At 39.1% G+C, this 12817-nt stretch overlaps 2 protein-coding genes across 2 annotated transcripts in view; one reads left to right on the top strand and one right to left on the bottom strand.

Annotated features, from left to right (window-relative positions):
- Positions 1–12817, bottom strand: part of PNPLA8 (patatin like domain 8, phospholipase A2) — a 135608-nt gene that overhangs the window by 90405 nt on the left and 32386 nt on the right. The gene's annotated exons all lie outside the window — the stretch shown is intronic.
- Positions 508–12817, top strand: part of NME8 (NME/NM23 family member 8) — a gene marked incomplete at its 5' end in the record, with an annotated part of 37063 nt that continues 24753 nt past the window's right edge. Inside the window, 5 exons of the mRNA XM_081244726.1 lie at positions 508–540; positions 619–676; positions 875–981; positions 4017–4088; positions 7845–7961. Of these exons, the coding sequence (XP_081100852.1) occupies positions 508–540; positions 619–676; positions 875–981; positions 4017–4088; positions 7845–7961 (387 nt within the window). The remainder of the gene's footprint in view (positions 541–618; positions 677–874; positions 982–4016; positions 4089–7844; positions 7962–12817) is intronic.

The raw sequence follows: 12817 nt of genomic DNA on the forward strand, positions 1-12817 counted from the left end.
AGCTGGCCATGCAAAACACGCAACTGGCTGCTCATCTTACGTAACACCTTTTTAAAAAAATGTTCATTTTTTATACCATTTTTAAAGGTTACTTTATATTTACAGTTATTAAAAAATATTGGCTATATTCCCCATATTATACAATACATCCTGGAGCCTGTCATACACCCAATAGTTTGTACCTCCTATTCTGGTAACCACTAGTTTGTTCTCGATATTTGTGAGTCTGCTTCTTTTATGTCTTATTTTGCTTCAGAATTATTGGGAGAGAAAGATACTACGGCTGCTGCAAGCATTTAGCACAGTGCCCAGCCTGAAGAGTTCTTCAGAGACCCTGGCTTCTCTCTCTCCAGAAGAGGGGAAAGTGGCATAATCCAGTATTGCTGAAGGAAAACTTCTGCAGTGCGTAAGATGCTGCTTGAATGAATCAAGAAATGAAGAACATTATTTAAATTTCCTTTCATATGTTTTCTATTTTTCTTCCCTCTTTCATGTGATAGTGGATACATGGCAAGCAAAAAGCGAGAAATCCAGTTACAGGTGGGCAGGACACATCAACAAGTCTTTACTTGGTGCGTTGGCCCGTGAAGACTTTTGACAGCACCTTCCTTTTTGCAGGAGGTCATCAATAATCAAAGCCTGTGGGAGGAGATGTTGCAGAACAAAGGCCTAACAGGTACTGGGGCTCCGCAGGTGTTCGCCATCCGGAGTTGGATCCAGGGCACCTCCAGGCACCCCAACATGGAGCACCACTCCCCACTTCCCAGAATAAAAAGCTGCTCTGTTTTTCTCCTGCCCCTGCCCCAAAGATTGGGATAAGCTGCTACTCTAGACTCTTTGACTCTGTTCTTTCACAAATATTATCGTCTTCTAGTGATCGATGTTTACCAAGCCTGGTGTGGACCTTGCAAAGCAATGCAAACCTTATTCAGAAAATTGAAAAACGAGCTGAACGAAGATGAAATTCTGCATTTTGCTGTAGTAAGGCTTTCATTTCCATTAAACTATTATTTTCTTGTTACTTTATAGTCTCTTTAAGGATTGTCTTAATTCAAACAATCTGTCAACTCTTCAAAATGGACAGTGTTTTGTTAGCAGTTTTACTTTATATTTAATTCTACTGGATCTGAGAACGAAAGTAATTTTTACCCCATTCCTATAATACTGAGGTTATTTACCATGGTTGTGAACGTTAGAAAAACATAAAAATGGTTATCTGTCTATTGCCATACTTCTTTTCACTTGACCATATGGTATGTGTTCAGAATAAGGCCTGTAAATGCCTTTTACTGCAAAGCATTGGATAGGACTCTGGTCATTTACCCAGTTAATTGTAAGTGGTAGCAATTTTACCCTCCCTTATTTGCCTCCCACATGTGACAATGGATTAAAATATTACAGCCAAAAAATAAATAAAATAAAATAAAATAAAATATTACAGCCAAACTCATTAGGGTCTCATTAGAGACGCACTGGGATCTCATTCATTAGACCCCAATGTATCGATTATTCAATTTATCTATGTCAAATTATCAACTGCTTAGAACTTTGTTGTCTAATATGATAACCACTAGGCATAAATGGCTTTTGAGCACTCGAACTGTGGCTAGTGTAACTGTATTCAATTTATATAAAAAAACAGATACTCCATTCGGTTATTGTAAAACTTTTAAAATTATTTGGGACAACTTGGATATGTGACTCTACCTCTTTGACTGTAAACTTTATGAAATCTAATTTGAGATCAATTATTTATGATTAAAATTTGGCCCACAAATTGAGATGTACTCTAAGTGTAAAATACACACTAGGCTTTGAGGCCTTCATATGAAAAAAGAATGTGAAATATCTCATTCATTTTTTACATCGATTACATGTTAAAATGATCATTTGGGGATATATTGGGTTAAGTAAAGTATATTATTAGATTATTTCCACCTGTTTTTCACTTTTTAAATGTGGCTACTAGAGAATTTAAAAGTATATATGTGACTCACATGCTAGTTCTATTAGACAGAAACATGTCCAGACCAGTTCATTTCGTCTCTATGTCTATACCACTGGGAAGTGCTAGTAAATTCTTTCCAAAATATGTCCTATTCATAAGGCAACCATCTGTTGAAATTAACAACAAAAAATTTTGAGCATTCTCTCTGAATGGTTCCTCTTCTGTTTGAGCATATCCAACTGTAGTGCATTCACATAGATCGATACTATTTTTCTGCTATGATCAAGCTCATCAACAGTGAAAAACATTTTTTTAAGTCTCCAAACCTCTGCTGGGCGCAATGGAGGGGCGCCCTCTGCTGGATACTTTTTTTCCTGCAGTTTATCAGGGAAAGGGATCATTTCTGAACTTGTAAACTTAAGTCCAAAATTGAAACCTATGAGGTTCATTACCTATTGAAATCACCCTAAGCTGAATGGTCAGTACCAAATTTTTTCTATTATGTGACCCTTTTAAAAGACTTGAAGACTTGTCCTAACATTGTGCCTATACATATAAAAATTCAGTAAATGTTTTATATTATAGTTTTTAAGGAATATTACCAAATGCTTTAATTGTTAATACTTTATTATAATATAAAAATTGCAATGATGATGGCTAGACTACTTTTAAATGTAATCTTTGGCTACTGTCTTTTAATATTATAGATTAGTTCCTTTCAACAAGAGAACCTACTTTTTTAAAAAGAGAGAGAGAGAAAGAAAAGAAAGAAAGAAAGAGAGAAAGAAAAGAGAATGATGTAGAATTCAATATACCAAAAAAAGATTACAACACAGCCCCTCTGGCTGGCTGACACAGGGCTGAGGGACCTTGGCCCGACTCCGCCCTTACCATCCTTGGCCACGGTTGAGGCACCTCTAGAAATCCCAGTTTGAAAACAATCGCCTTAGGGTCCAAAAAACAACTCTTATGTAGAAGACCCTACAACACAACGTAGAACAACTCTTACGTAGAATACCCTACAACACGAGGTATCCTGACCTTGGCCACAGTTGAGGCACCTCTAGAAATCCCAGTTTGAAAACAATCGCCTTAGGGTCCAAAAACAACTCTTATGTAGAAGACCCTACAACACAACGTATCCAGACAGCTGGCCCAAGGGATGTTATGTTAATATGCAGGAACATACTATTACTTAATATATAGTTGTTGGTAATCAATTTAGGACAACTTGAAATTTGTGAGAAAACTTTAAAATCAAAGACTGAAATCTGACAACCAGTTTATTCAAGAAACATTTAGGGGCTTCCCTGATGGCGCAGTGGCTGAACGTCCGCCTGCTGATGCAGGGGGCACGGGTTCGTGCCCCGGTCCGGGAAGATCCCACATGCCGCGGAGCGGCTGGGCCCGTGAGTCATGGCCGCTGAGCCTGCGCGTCCGGAGCCTGTGTTCCGCAACGGGAGAGGCCCCAACAGTGAGAGGCCCGCATACCGCAAAAAAAAAAAAAAAAGAAACATTTAGGAAGCTCCTTTTTATGCATGGCCCTCTGACTGATAGGTGGGGGGTGACCTGCGAGGGTGAGTATAAAACATCATCTCTCTGTGCATGCAGCTCTCCAAACAGAGATGAGCTAGGTCCATATAACGGTAGTACAATATTGAAGGAACTATAGGTGCCCGGAGAGAAGGGTAGTGAAGCGCTATGTAGAGGGGAGATGATCTGCAGCAGGAGGGTCAAGGCAGAGTTCTTGGAGGACACTTGAGCTGGGCTGGAAAAGGAAGGGCCGGAGCAGGGAACAAGGGGTAAGTGCAGGTGGTGCAACGCAGACCACAGGAGATGAGTTTAGCCGCAGGTTGGGTAAAGATGAACAGTGAGAAGTAAGGGTGAAGCCAAATGAGGCAGGGTCTGAACTGCCAGAATGTGTAATCTGATTGTAAAAACAGCTAGAACATACTCAGAAAATGTTGTAGAAAACATAAAAAAAAGCAGCTCTGCATTTTTTGAATACAGTACATCAAATGACTTGAATGTAGTGTCCTTTATTATTATATGAAATAATCTTTTTCAGGCGGAAGCTGACAGCATTGTGACATTGCAGCCATTTAGAGATAAATGTGAACCTGTTTTTCTCTTTAGTGTTGTAAGTATATTTATCATCTCAAGTGTATTATCAGATTCCAATTTACAGCTAGAGAGCAAGTAACGTTGTACTATTGGAACTGTTTCTGATGATAGTAACTGTAGAGTTTTTTTGCCATAAATATGCTTGTCAATTAAAATATTTATAACTTGACCTGTAGGAGCTCATAACGGATTGAGAAGATTAGACTACCACACATTTAGTGGATCAGGGAAAAGAAAAATAAAATGGTCTTTACCTTTCCTAGGGAAATATCAGAGACTTGTATGATGAATTATTATTTACAGGAGTGAACAATTGGAAATGTCTTGGGTACCCAGTGGAAGAGAATTGGTTATAAATATTCATGTATACCAATGCGAGGAAATATTTGTATGATCACTATCTTGTAATGTATATTGCTTTGATCTCTGTCTTTACAAATGCATAGAAAGAAGGCAGGCAGTGTATTCACCAAAATGTTAATAGTAGTTTTCTATGTATGGGGAAAGGATGTGTAATTTAAATTTTCTTCTTATACTTTTCAATATTTTCCAAATATTCCAAGATAAACACAACTTTAATAATCAGAAAAACCTTATAAGTGCTGTTTTCTAAAAGAAGAATATCTGGGTAAGTGCTAACTTGTGTGATACAGAGCATAGCTGCTACACAGCTAAAGAATTGGGATAGTAAGGAAACACCTCCCAGAGAGGGTTTGGACTGTTCTCTTGCTGTTGAAAAGGCATTTTTTGATATTATAAATAATTATTAAAAAAACACTTCTCAGATATGATTCTTGCTTTTGTTAAACAATAATCTTGGGCTTCCCTGGTGGCGCAGTGGTTGAGAGTCCGCCTGCCGATGCAGGGGACACGGGTTCGCGCCCCAGTCCGGGAAGATCCCACATGCCGTGGAGCGGCTAGGCCCGTGAGCCATGGCCGCTGAGCCTGTGCATCCGGAGCCTGTGCTCTGCAACGGGAGAGGCCACAACAGTGAGAGGCCCATGTACCGCAAAAAGAAAAACAAAAACAATAATCTTACAGCTATTTCTGGGAGGTGAATGACTGGGTTAATTGAATTTAAAAAATTACACTGTAGATCTTGCTGTCACTTGGCTAGGAACTGGCTAGGAAGGATTTGATGATTTACGTGAAGGGTCAGCCAGCTTATTTGGAAGGGGCCAGAGAGTAAGTGTTTCAGCTTTGCAGAAATACTGTCTCTGTATTGGGTCATAGTTCGCTGAGCCCTGGCCTAGATGTCGTTTAGGTAACTGCACGAGGCAGAAATGGGCTCGGCGGGCTAATGGGACAACGAGAAGGCTTTAGTAGCAGCAGCAGTTGGGGGCCTGGGACTGAGGAGGAGAGGCTGGGCAGGTGGCCACCATGTAGCGTCTGCAGCTCTGGGGCAGCCATGACCTGCTGAGCGAGTCAGATCTGAGCAGCAGACCCATGCCCACCCTGAAGACTTTGGCATGTGGCCCCAAATCCTCCTTTCAAACCCATGTGCTACCATCACTCTGGGACTTCAACATCCTGGCCCCTCAATTCTTCACCTCCTAACTGTCATTGAAATTTCCAACGCACCTCCTCCAGTCACGCCTCAGACTTTGTTATCATCCGTTGCTCCACGTTCAATGTTCTAATTTAAGAATCTCCATGGGAAATTTAGTCAATATTTTGTAGTAACTGCAAATGGAAAGTAACCTTGAAACATTGTATAAAAATTAAAAATTAAAAAAAAAAGAATCTCAATCTGTGACCACAAAACCACCTTTGCAGTGGGCAGCATTCTTAGCTGACAGCAAATTCTTTCCAGCGTCTCAGCAGGAAGGGCTTTTTCAATGGATATTAGATAGCTCTTGGAGGTTCCTTTTAGTGGGAAATAGTAAATAGAGTGTCAGGTTTCATTCAAACCTTTCTCAACTGGAGCCTTCTTATTGGCCTTTGAATATGATTAAATCTTTCCAATGAAAAGAAATAATACCTCTTTTTGATACCATGTCCCTCTCCAGCTACCATTCACCTCTATGCTTTACCTCACAGCTAAACTGCTCAGAAGAGTTTCTATATTTATTTCCATTCCATTTCTTCTCATCCCATTAATTCTTCAACCCATTCAATCTAACTTCTGATTATTCCACCAAATTGGCTGTTGCTAATGTACCCAGTGACCAGCCTGTTGCTAAATATAATGAATGCTTTTAGGTGCTCATCATTTTGTACCTCTCAAATGTAAGTAAATGTGGTGACCATGCCCTCTTTTTTGGAACATTTTCTTCTTTTGGCTTTTGTGACTTGGTTTTCCTTTTGCTTCCTAGATGCTACTCCCCCTCCCCCTCTCTCCTTTGCATGTTCCCCTTTTTTCATGCAGCCATTACATATCAACTTTATCATGCTATATACTCTCCTTAGAAAACTTCTTCGACACACAGTTTCAATCATCACCTCATATATCAATAACTCAAGTTCATGTCTTCAGCTGAATCCTATACTTTGAGCACCAGACTTGTGTATCCAACTGGGCCCTTGATCTCTCCTCTGGTGTCTCAAGGGCATCTCACAATGAACTGGTCCAACAGCAGACTCCGCCCTCCCCATCCCCATTGGAAACGTTATTTTCTAGAGTTGCCTCATTTGGTGAATGACATCTCAACTTACTCAGTTTCTCAAGTCAGAAACAGAAAAGTCATCATAGTGACTTCTCCTTACATCACACCCCATGCACACCAGACCCTGGTCCTGTTAACGTCACTACCCAAGTCTTTCTCACACTCGTCTGCTTCTTTCCCTTCCTTCCGTCTCCAACAGCACCGCCGTGGACTGAGCAACCATCTCTCCCATCTTTACCTCTAGAATAGCTTCCGATTTGTATACAAACAGCTTCTCCTGCTGCACCTCTAACCCTTTCTCCATATGGTAGGTAAGAGGATCTTTACACGGATCTTTAGCAGTTCTAATTGTGGTCCCTGCCTGTGTTTAAACATTCAAAAGGCTGCCCACTGCACTTAGGATCAAGGCAGCATCCTCCCATGACCCAGAAGGCTCTGCACGGTGTGGCTCCCCCTAGCTGTTGGGCTTCATCTCATACCAGGCATCCCCTCACTTTCTCCACTGGCCTTCTTATGTGCCAGCCGTAGGACGTTTGTGGCTCTATTCCTTTTGCCTAGAATGCCCTTTCTTCTCCTTTTTATTTCTTAGCCTATCCTTCACATTTTAAATTCCTGATATTGACAAAGTACCTTTGTTAATGTTCCTGATCAGAACAAATTCTTATAGATGCTCCCAGCTCTTTGTACCTCTCTTGGTGGTACCTGTCATGGTTGTTATCTCAAATGTGTTTGTGGGGTTGTGGGGTTTTTTTTGGTAATTTAATTACATTAGGTACCAGGACTATTATTCCATACCATCACGCCTGATACAATGCTAGTAAACTGGTGTTTAGAAAATATGTGTTGAAAGACAGACAAAGGGAAATAGTATCAAAAATAATTAGGGGGAGTAGTGTTGGGAGGCCTATACAGAACCATTAAAATTTAACGCAGTGATGGCCTGTCTTTGGCTGTAGGAGGACAGATAAATTAGAGGTAGAACTAAAAGAGCTGGATTTACCAAATGGACATACTTTTACATCACTAATACTTATTTTAAAATGATTAATTACAGTAGCTATAAAGGGATTGGTGGGTCAGGGTGGGGTGACTTAGTCCAGTTGAAGTGTTCATTCTTGACCCATCCTGAAAATGAGTTTCCTTCCTGCTTTTGTTTCCCCTTATAGAATGGCAAAATTGTTGCAAAAATCAAGGGTGCAAATGCACCACTTGTGAGTCAAAAAATTATTACCTTGATCAATGAGGAGAAGAAAATTGCAGCAGGTGAAATGGTTCGCCTTCAGGTAATACTTTGGATTCCTGATCATTTTATTTTTAAAAATTAGTTTTTAAAAAAGATGCATTAAGGGCCTCCCTGGTGGCGCAGTGGTTGAGAGTCTGCCTGCCAATGCAGGGGACGCGGGTTCATGCCCCGGTCTGGGAGGATCCCACGTGCCGCGGAGCGGCTGGACCCGTGAGCCATGGCCGCTGGGCCTGCGCGTCCGGAGCCTGTGCTCTGCAGTGGGAGAGGCCACAACGGTGAGAGGCCCGCATACCGCAAAAAAAAAAAAAAAAAAAAAAAAAAAAAGAAGATGCATTAAGTCTTTTTTTTGTTGTTTTCCTAAAGCATTTTCCCTAGTTTTATAGCTATCTAGGTGCCTAAATGGTGCAACCTTTCTTGGGAAGTATTTTGGCAATATGAATCAAAGGCTTTAAAAAACACATGTATCCTTTGACGGAGCAATTACACTCCAATAATTTTCCTTAAGAAGATAATGAAACAAATATAGAAAATGATGTTTATTTCAGTGTTGTCTATGTTATTAAAAATTTGGAATCAACCTAAATGCCTAGCAATAGCGAATAGATGACATGTCTGTAATTTATGTCATAAATTATACAAATTCATACAGTGGAATATTATTTAGTATCTTCTAGCTCTGTTTATTGATATGGAAAGAGGGCCAAGATAGACTGACCAATGAAAAATAGAGTATTATACTTTAATACGATGCTTAGAATAAGATCTATGTGTGTGAAATGTATTACCTATGTAATAATAAAATATTTTAAAATTAAGAAATGAACCATAAAGCATGTAGAGATATGAACATAATAGCATAAGAAAGTAAGCCATATAGGAAAGTGATCAGAAATACAGGCAGATAAATAGGAGTGACTGGTGTTATTTAAACACACACACATGCACACAAAACAAGAAACCAAAGAAACAAAAAATAGAGACTAGCTGAGAAATACTGAAAAATAGGAATAATGAGAAGGTATAGGCTCAAGCTTGTATTAAGTATTTACTATAAAAAAGCGTCAGTTTAAATCAGGAAAGGATAAAAAACTCACAAACTTAGTAATATTGGGTTAATTATTTGTATAAGAAATTTGTATTATTTCCTCACATACATAAACAAATTTCAGGTGAATTAAAGAGCTGAATATGTTGAAACAAAGCATGAAAGTATTAGAAGAAAATATTGGAAAACATTTATCTTGTCATAGGTTGAGAAAGGCCTCGTAAATATAGTATAAAGCAGAGATATCAAAAAAGAAAAAATTGATAGATTTGATTATTTAAAAGTTTGAATAAAATATAAAAGGAAAGCAGCAAACTTGGAGAAAAGCTTGCACTGTGTATCAACATGCTAATATCCATAGTGTGTACAAAGTCCTTTAAAAGCATTAAGAAAAACAATGAACATTTTGATGGAAAACTGACAAATGACAAATATGGGGAATTTACATTTACAATAGTGATTTTTCTCACCCAAGGGCATTTTTCTTTACATTTTCAGGTTTTCTTGTTTTTCAGGGAAACTTTGTCTTTCCTTTCTCTCCGTCTCCCTTCCTCCCTCCCTCTTTCCACTCCCCCTATTTCTTTTTGAAAATTACAGTAACTAGGAATTATTGTGGACTTACTGTTTGCTAAGATTTCCAGAAAGATATCCTCATTTCATCTTTTACATCCCCCTTTTATTGATATCATTGACAACTAACATTTTATTAGTTAAAGGTATACAACATAATGATTTGATATATGTGTACACTGGGAAATGATTACTACACTTAGTTAACATTTCATGTCACATAGTTAATTTTTTTCTGAAAAATTTTTTCATGATAAATTTTAAGATCTACTCTTTTAGCAACTTCCAAAATATACATGTTATTGCCTATAGTCACCATGCTGTATATTACACCCCCAGAACTTACTTATCTTATGACTGGAAGTTGTACCTTTTGACCTCCTTCACCCAATTCCCCTACTCATCACCCTCCATCTCTGGCAGCTACCATTCTGTTCTCTGTGCCTATGAGTTCATTTTTTCCAGATTCCACATATAAGAGAGATTATACAGTATTTACCTTTCTCTGACTTATTTCACGTAACATTAATGCCCTCAAGCTCCATCCATGTTGTCACAAATGGCAAGATTTCCTCCTTTTTTATGGATGAATAGTATTTCATCATGTATATATATATCATATATTTATCCATTCATCCATGAATGGACACTTAGATTGTTTCCATATCTTGGCTACTGTAAATAATGGTGCAATGAACATGGGAGGGCAGATAACTTTGAGAGAGTGATTTCATAGTTGGTCATAATAGTCTCAAGATCCTTTGTGTTTCTGTGGTATCAGTTATAATGTCTCCTCTTTCATTTCCAGTTTTATTTATTTGAGTCTTCTCTCTCTCTTTTTTTCCCTCACAGTCTAGCTAAAGGTCTGTTTTGTTTATTTTTTCAAAAACCAGCTCTTAGTTTCACTGATTTTTTTCTACTGTCTTTTTAGTCTCTATTTTATTTATTTCTGCTCTGATCTTTATTTCCTTCATCTGCTGACTTTGGCTTCATTTTTTTGTTTGTTTTTTCTAGTGTCTTAAAGTGTAAAGTTAGGTTGTTTATTTGAGATCCTTCTCTTTTCTTAATATAGGCTGTGAACTTCACTCTTAGAGCACTTTTGTTACATCCCATAAGTTTAGGTATGCTGTAGTTCCATTTTCATTCAGCTCTAGATTTTTTTTTATGTCTCTTTTGATTTCTAATTTGACCCACTGGTTGCTCAGTAGCATGTTATTTAATCTCCACATATTTGTGAATTTTCCAGTTGTTTTCTTCTAACTGATTTCTAGTTTCAGACCATTGTGGTTAGAAAAGATGCTTGATATGATTTCAATCTAATTAAATGTTTTGTGGCCTAACATATGATCTGTCCTGGAGAACGTTCCATGTGTGCTTGAGAAGAATGTGTATTCTGCTGCTTTTGGATAGAATGTTCGGGACATATCTGTTTAATCCATCTAGTTTAACATGTCCAATGTTTCCTTACTGATTTTCTGTCTGGATGGTTTATCCATTGCTGGTTCTACTGAACCCAGGGACACCAGCCCTGCTGGCTGCCAGAGCCAGGCTATCAAGTGCTGTGTCCTTGGAGTAACAGCCACAAAAGCCAGGGTACCAGATGTGCACACAGGCTATCTTCACAAAGACACTAGTGACCTGGAGCGGGGCAGAGGGAGAGCATGAAGATGGCCCCTGCTGGCTTCCCTGGTCTCTGGAAGGGATTGCTGTCAGCCCCTAGACCTGTGTTAAATTAGAAGCCTGACCCTCAGGCTATAGCTTATCAGATTTCCAAATAGGCTCCTGCATTGAGCCCTGGGGGGAGAGCCACAGGGAGTCCAGCACAAGCCAAGCCTGTTAAGAGCTCAGTTTACTAGAGTCTGGATGCAAGCCCCAGGGCTTTTACAGCCAGGCATTTGGGGGCTCCATCTCTCAGTCGGAAGTCTTAAAACTGGGGTCACTAGATGTTGGGTTCAAGCCCTTCAGTCCTCAGGGAGATGCTGGGAGTTGTGAGTTCCCTCTCAATTGTATGTTGCTGTGCCGGGGATGGAGTTTATGGCGAGACTGTGACTCAGCCTCTCCTACCCGATTCGGTATGTGTTCTTTTCTCATTTGTCTGATATGTAGGAGTCACTCAGTTATTTTCTGGATTTCGTTCAGAGGGAACTGTTCTACAAATAGCTGTAGGTTTGGTATGTCAGAGGGAGGAAGTGAGTTCAGGAGCTTCCTATGTTGTCATCTCGAATATGAACCTGGAGAAACCTTATGAACTCTTTATGAACGATAAGATGGGCTTAAAAACATCATGTCCTTTCCTTAGAAACAGGCAACTAGTAGGAGGTAAAAGCAGAATTTGAAGTCAGGCAGAACGACGTTTAAACACATTCTTCTAACTGCTATACTGTACCCAGCTTTCTCTATGTGTGCTCTGTACTGTGGCTTTACTGTTGTTATTCTCATTGTTCTTGCAGAATGACATCCTGTGTTAATGAATAATAGTGGGTATGTAAGAAATTTATTAATATCTTATGTTTATTTTATATTACTCCATTTTTTTTTTTTTTTTTTTTTTTTTTTGTGGTACGCGGGCCTCTCACTATTGTGGCCTCTCCTGTTGTGGAGCACAGGCTTCGGACGCACAGGCTCAGTGGCCATGGCTCACGGGTCCAGCCACTCCACAGCATGTGGGATCTTCCCGGACCGGGGCACGAACCCGTGTCCCCTGCATCGGCAAGCAGACTCTAAACCACTGCGCCACGAGGGAAGCCCTATATTACTCCATTTTGCTGGACACTTCTATTATTTAGTTTTCTTATCAATTGCCTTGTCTAGCGCAGTAATAGTAATAAAATACAAGCCACGATGTGAGCCACATACGTAATTTATAATATTCTACTAGTCAATTGAAAAACGATAAAAAAGAAACAGGTGAAATTAATTTTTAAAACATCTTTTCTTACGTCCAGTATATTAAAAAGATTGCCATTTAAAGATGTACTCAATATAACTTATAAGCTTTTGCACAGCAAAGGAAACCATAAACAAAACCAAAAGGCAACCTATGGACTGGGAGAAAATATTTGCAAATGATGTGACCAGAAAGGGCTTAATTTCCAAATATACAAACAGCTCCTACAGTTTAATAACAAAAAACAAACAACCCAGTCAAAAAATGGGCAGAAGACCTAAATAGACATTTCTCCAAATAAGACATATAGAGGGCTAACAGGCACATGAAAAGATACTCATCTTTTAGATTACTAGAGAAATGCAAATCAAAACTACAATAAGATACCACCTCA

Source organism: Mesoplodon bidens (assembly GCF_964165515.1).
Source record: "Mesoplodon bidens genome assembly, chromosome: 9".
NCBI lineage: Eukaryota > Metazoa > Chordata > Mammalia > Artiodactyla > Ziphiidae > Mesoplodon > Mesoplodon bidens.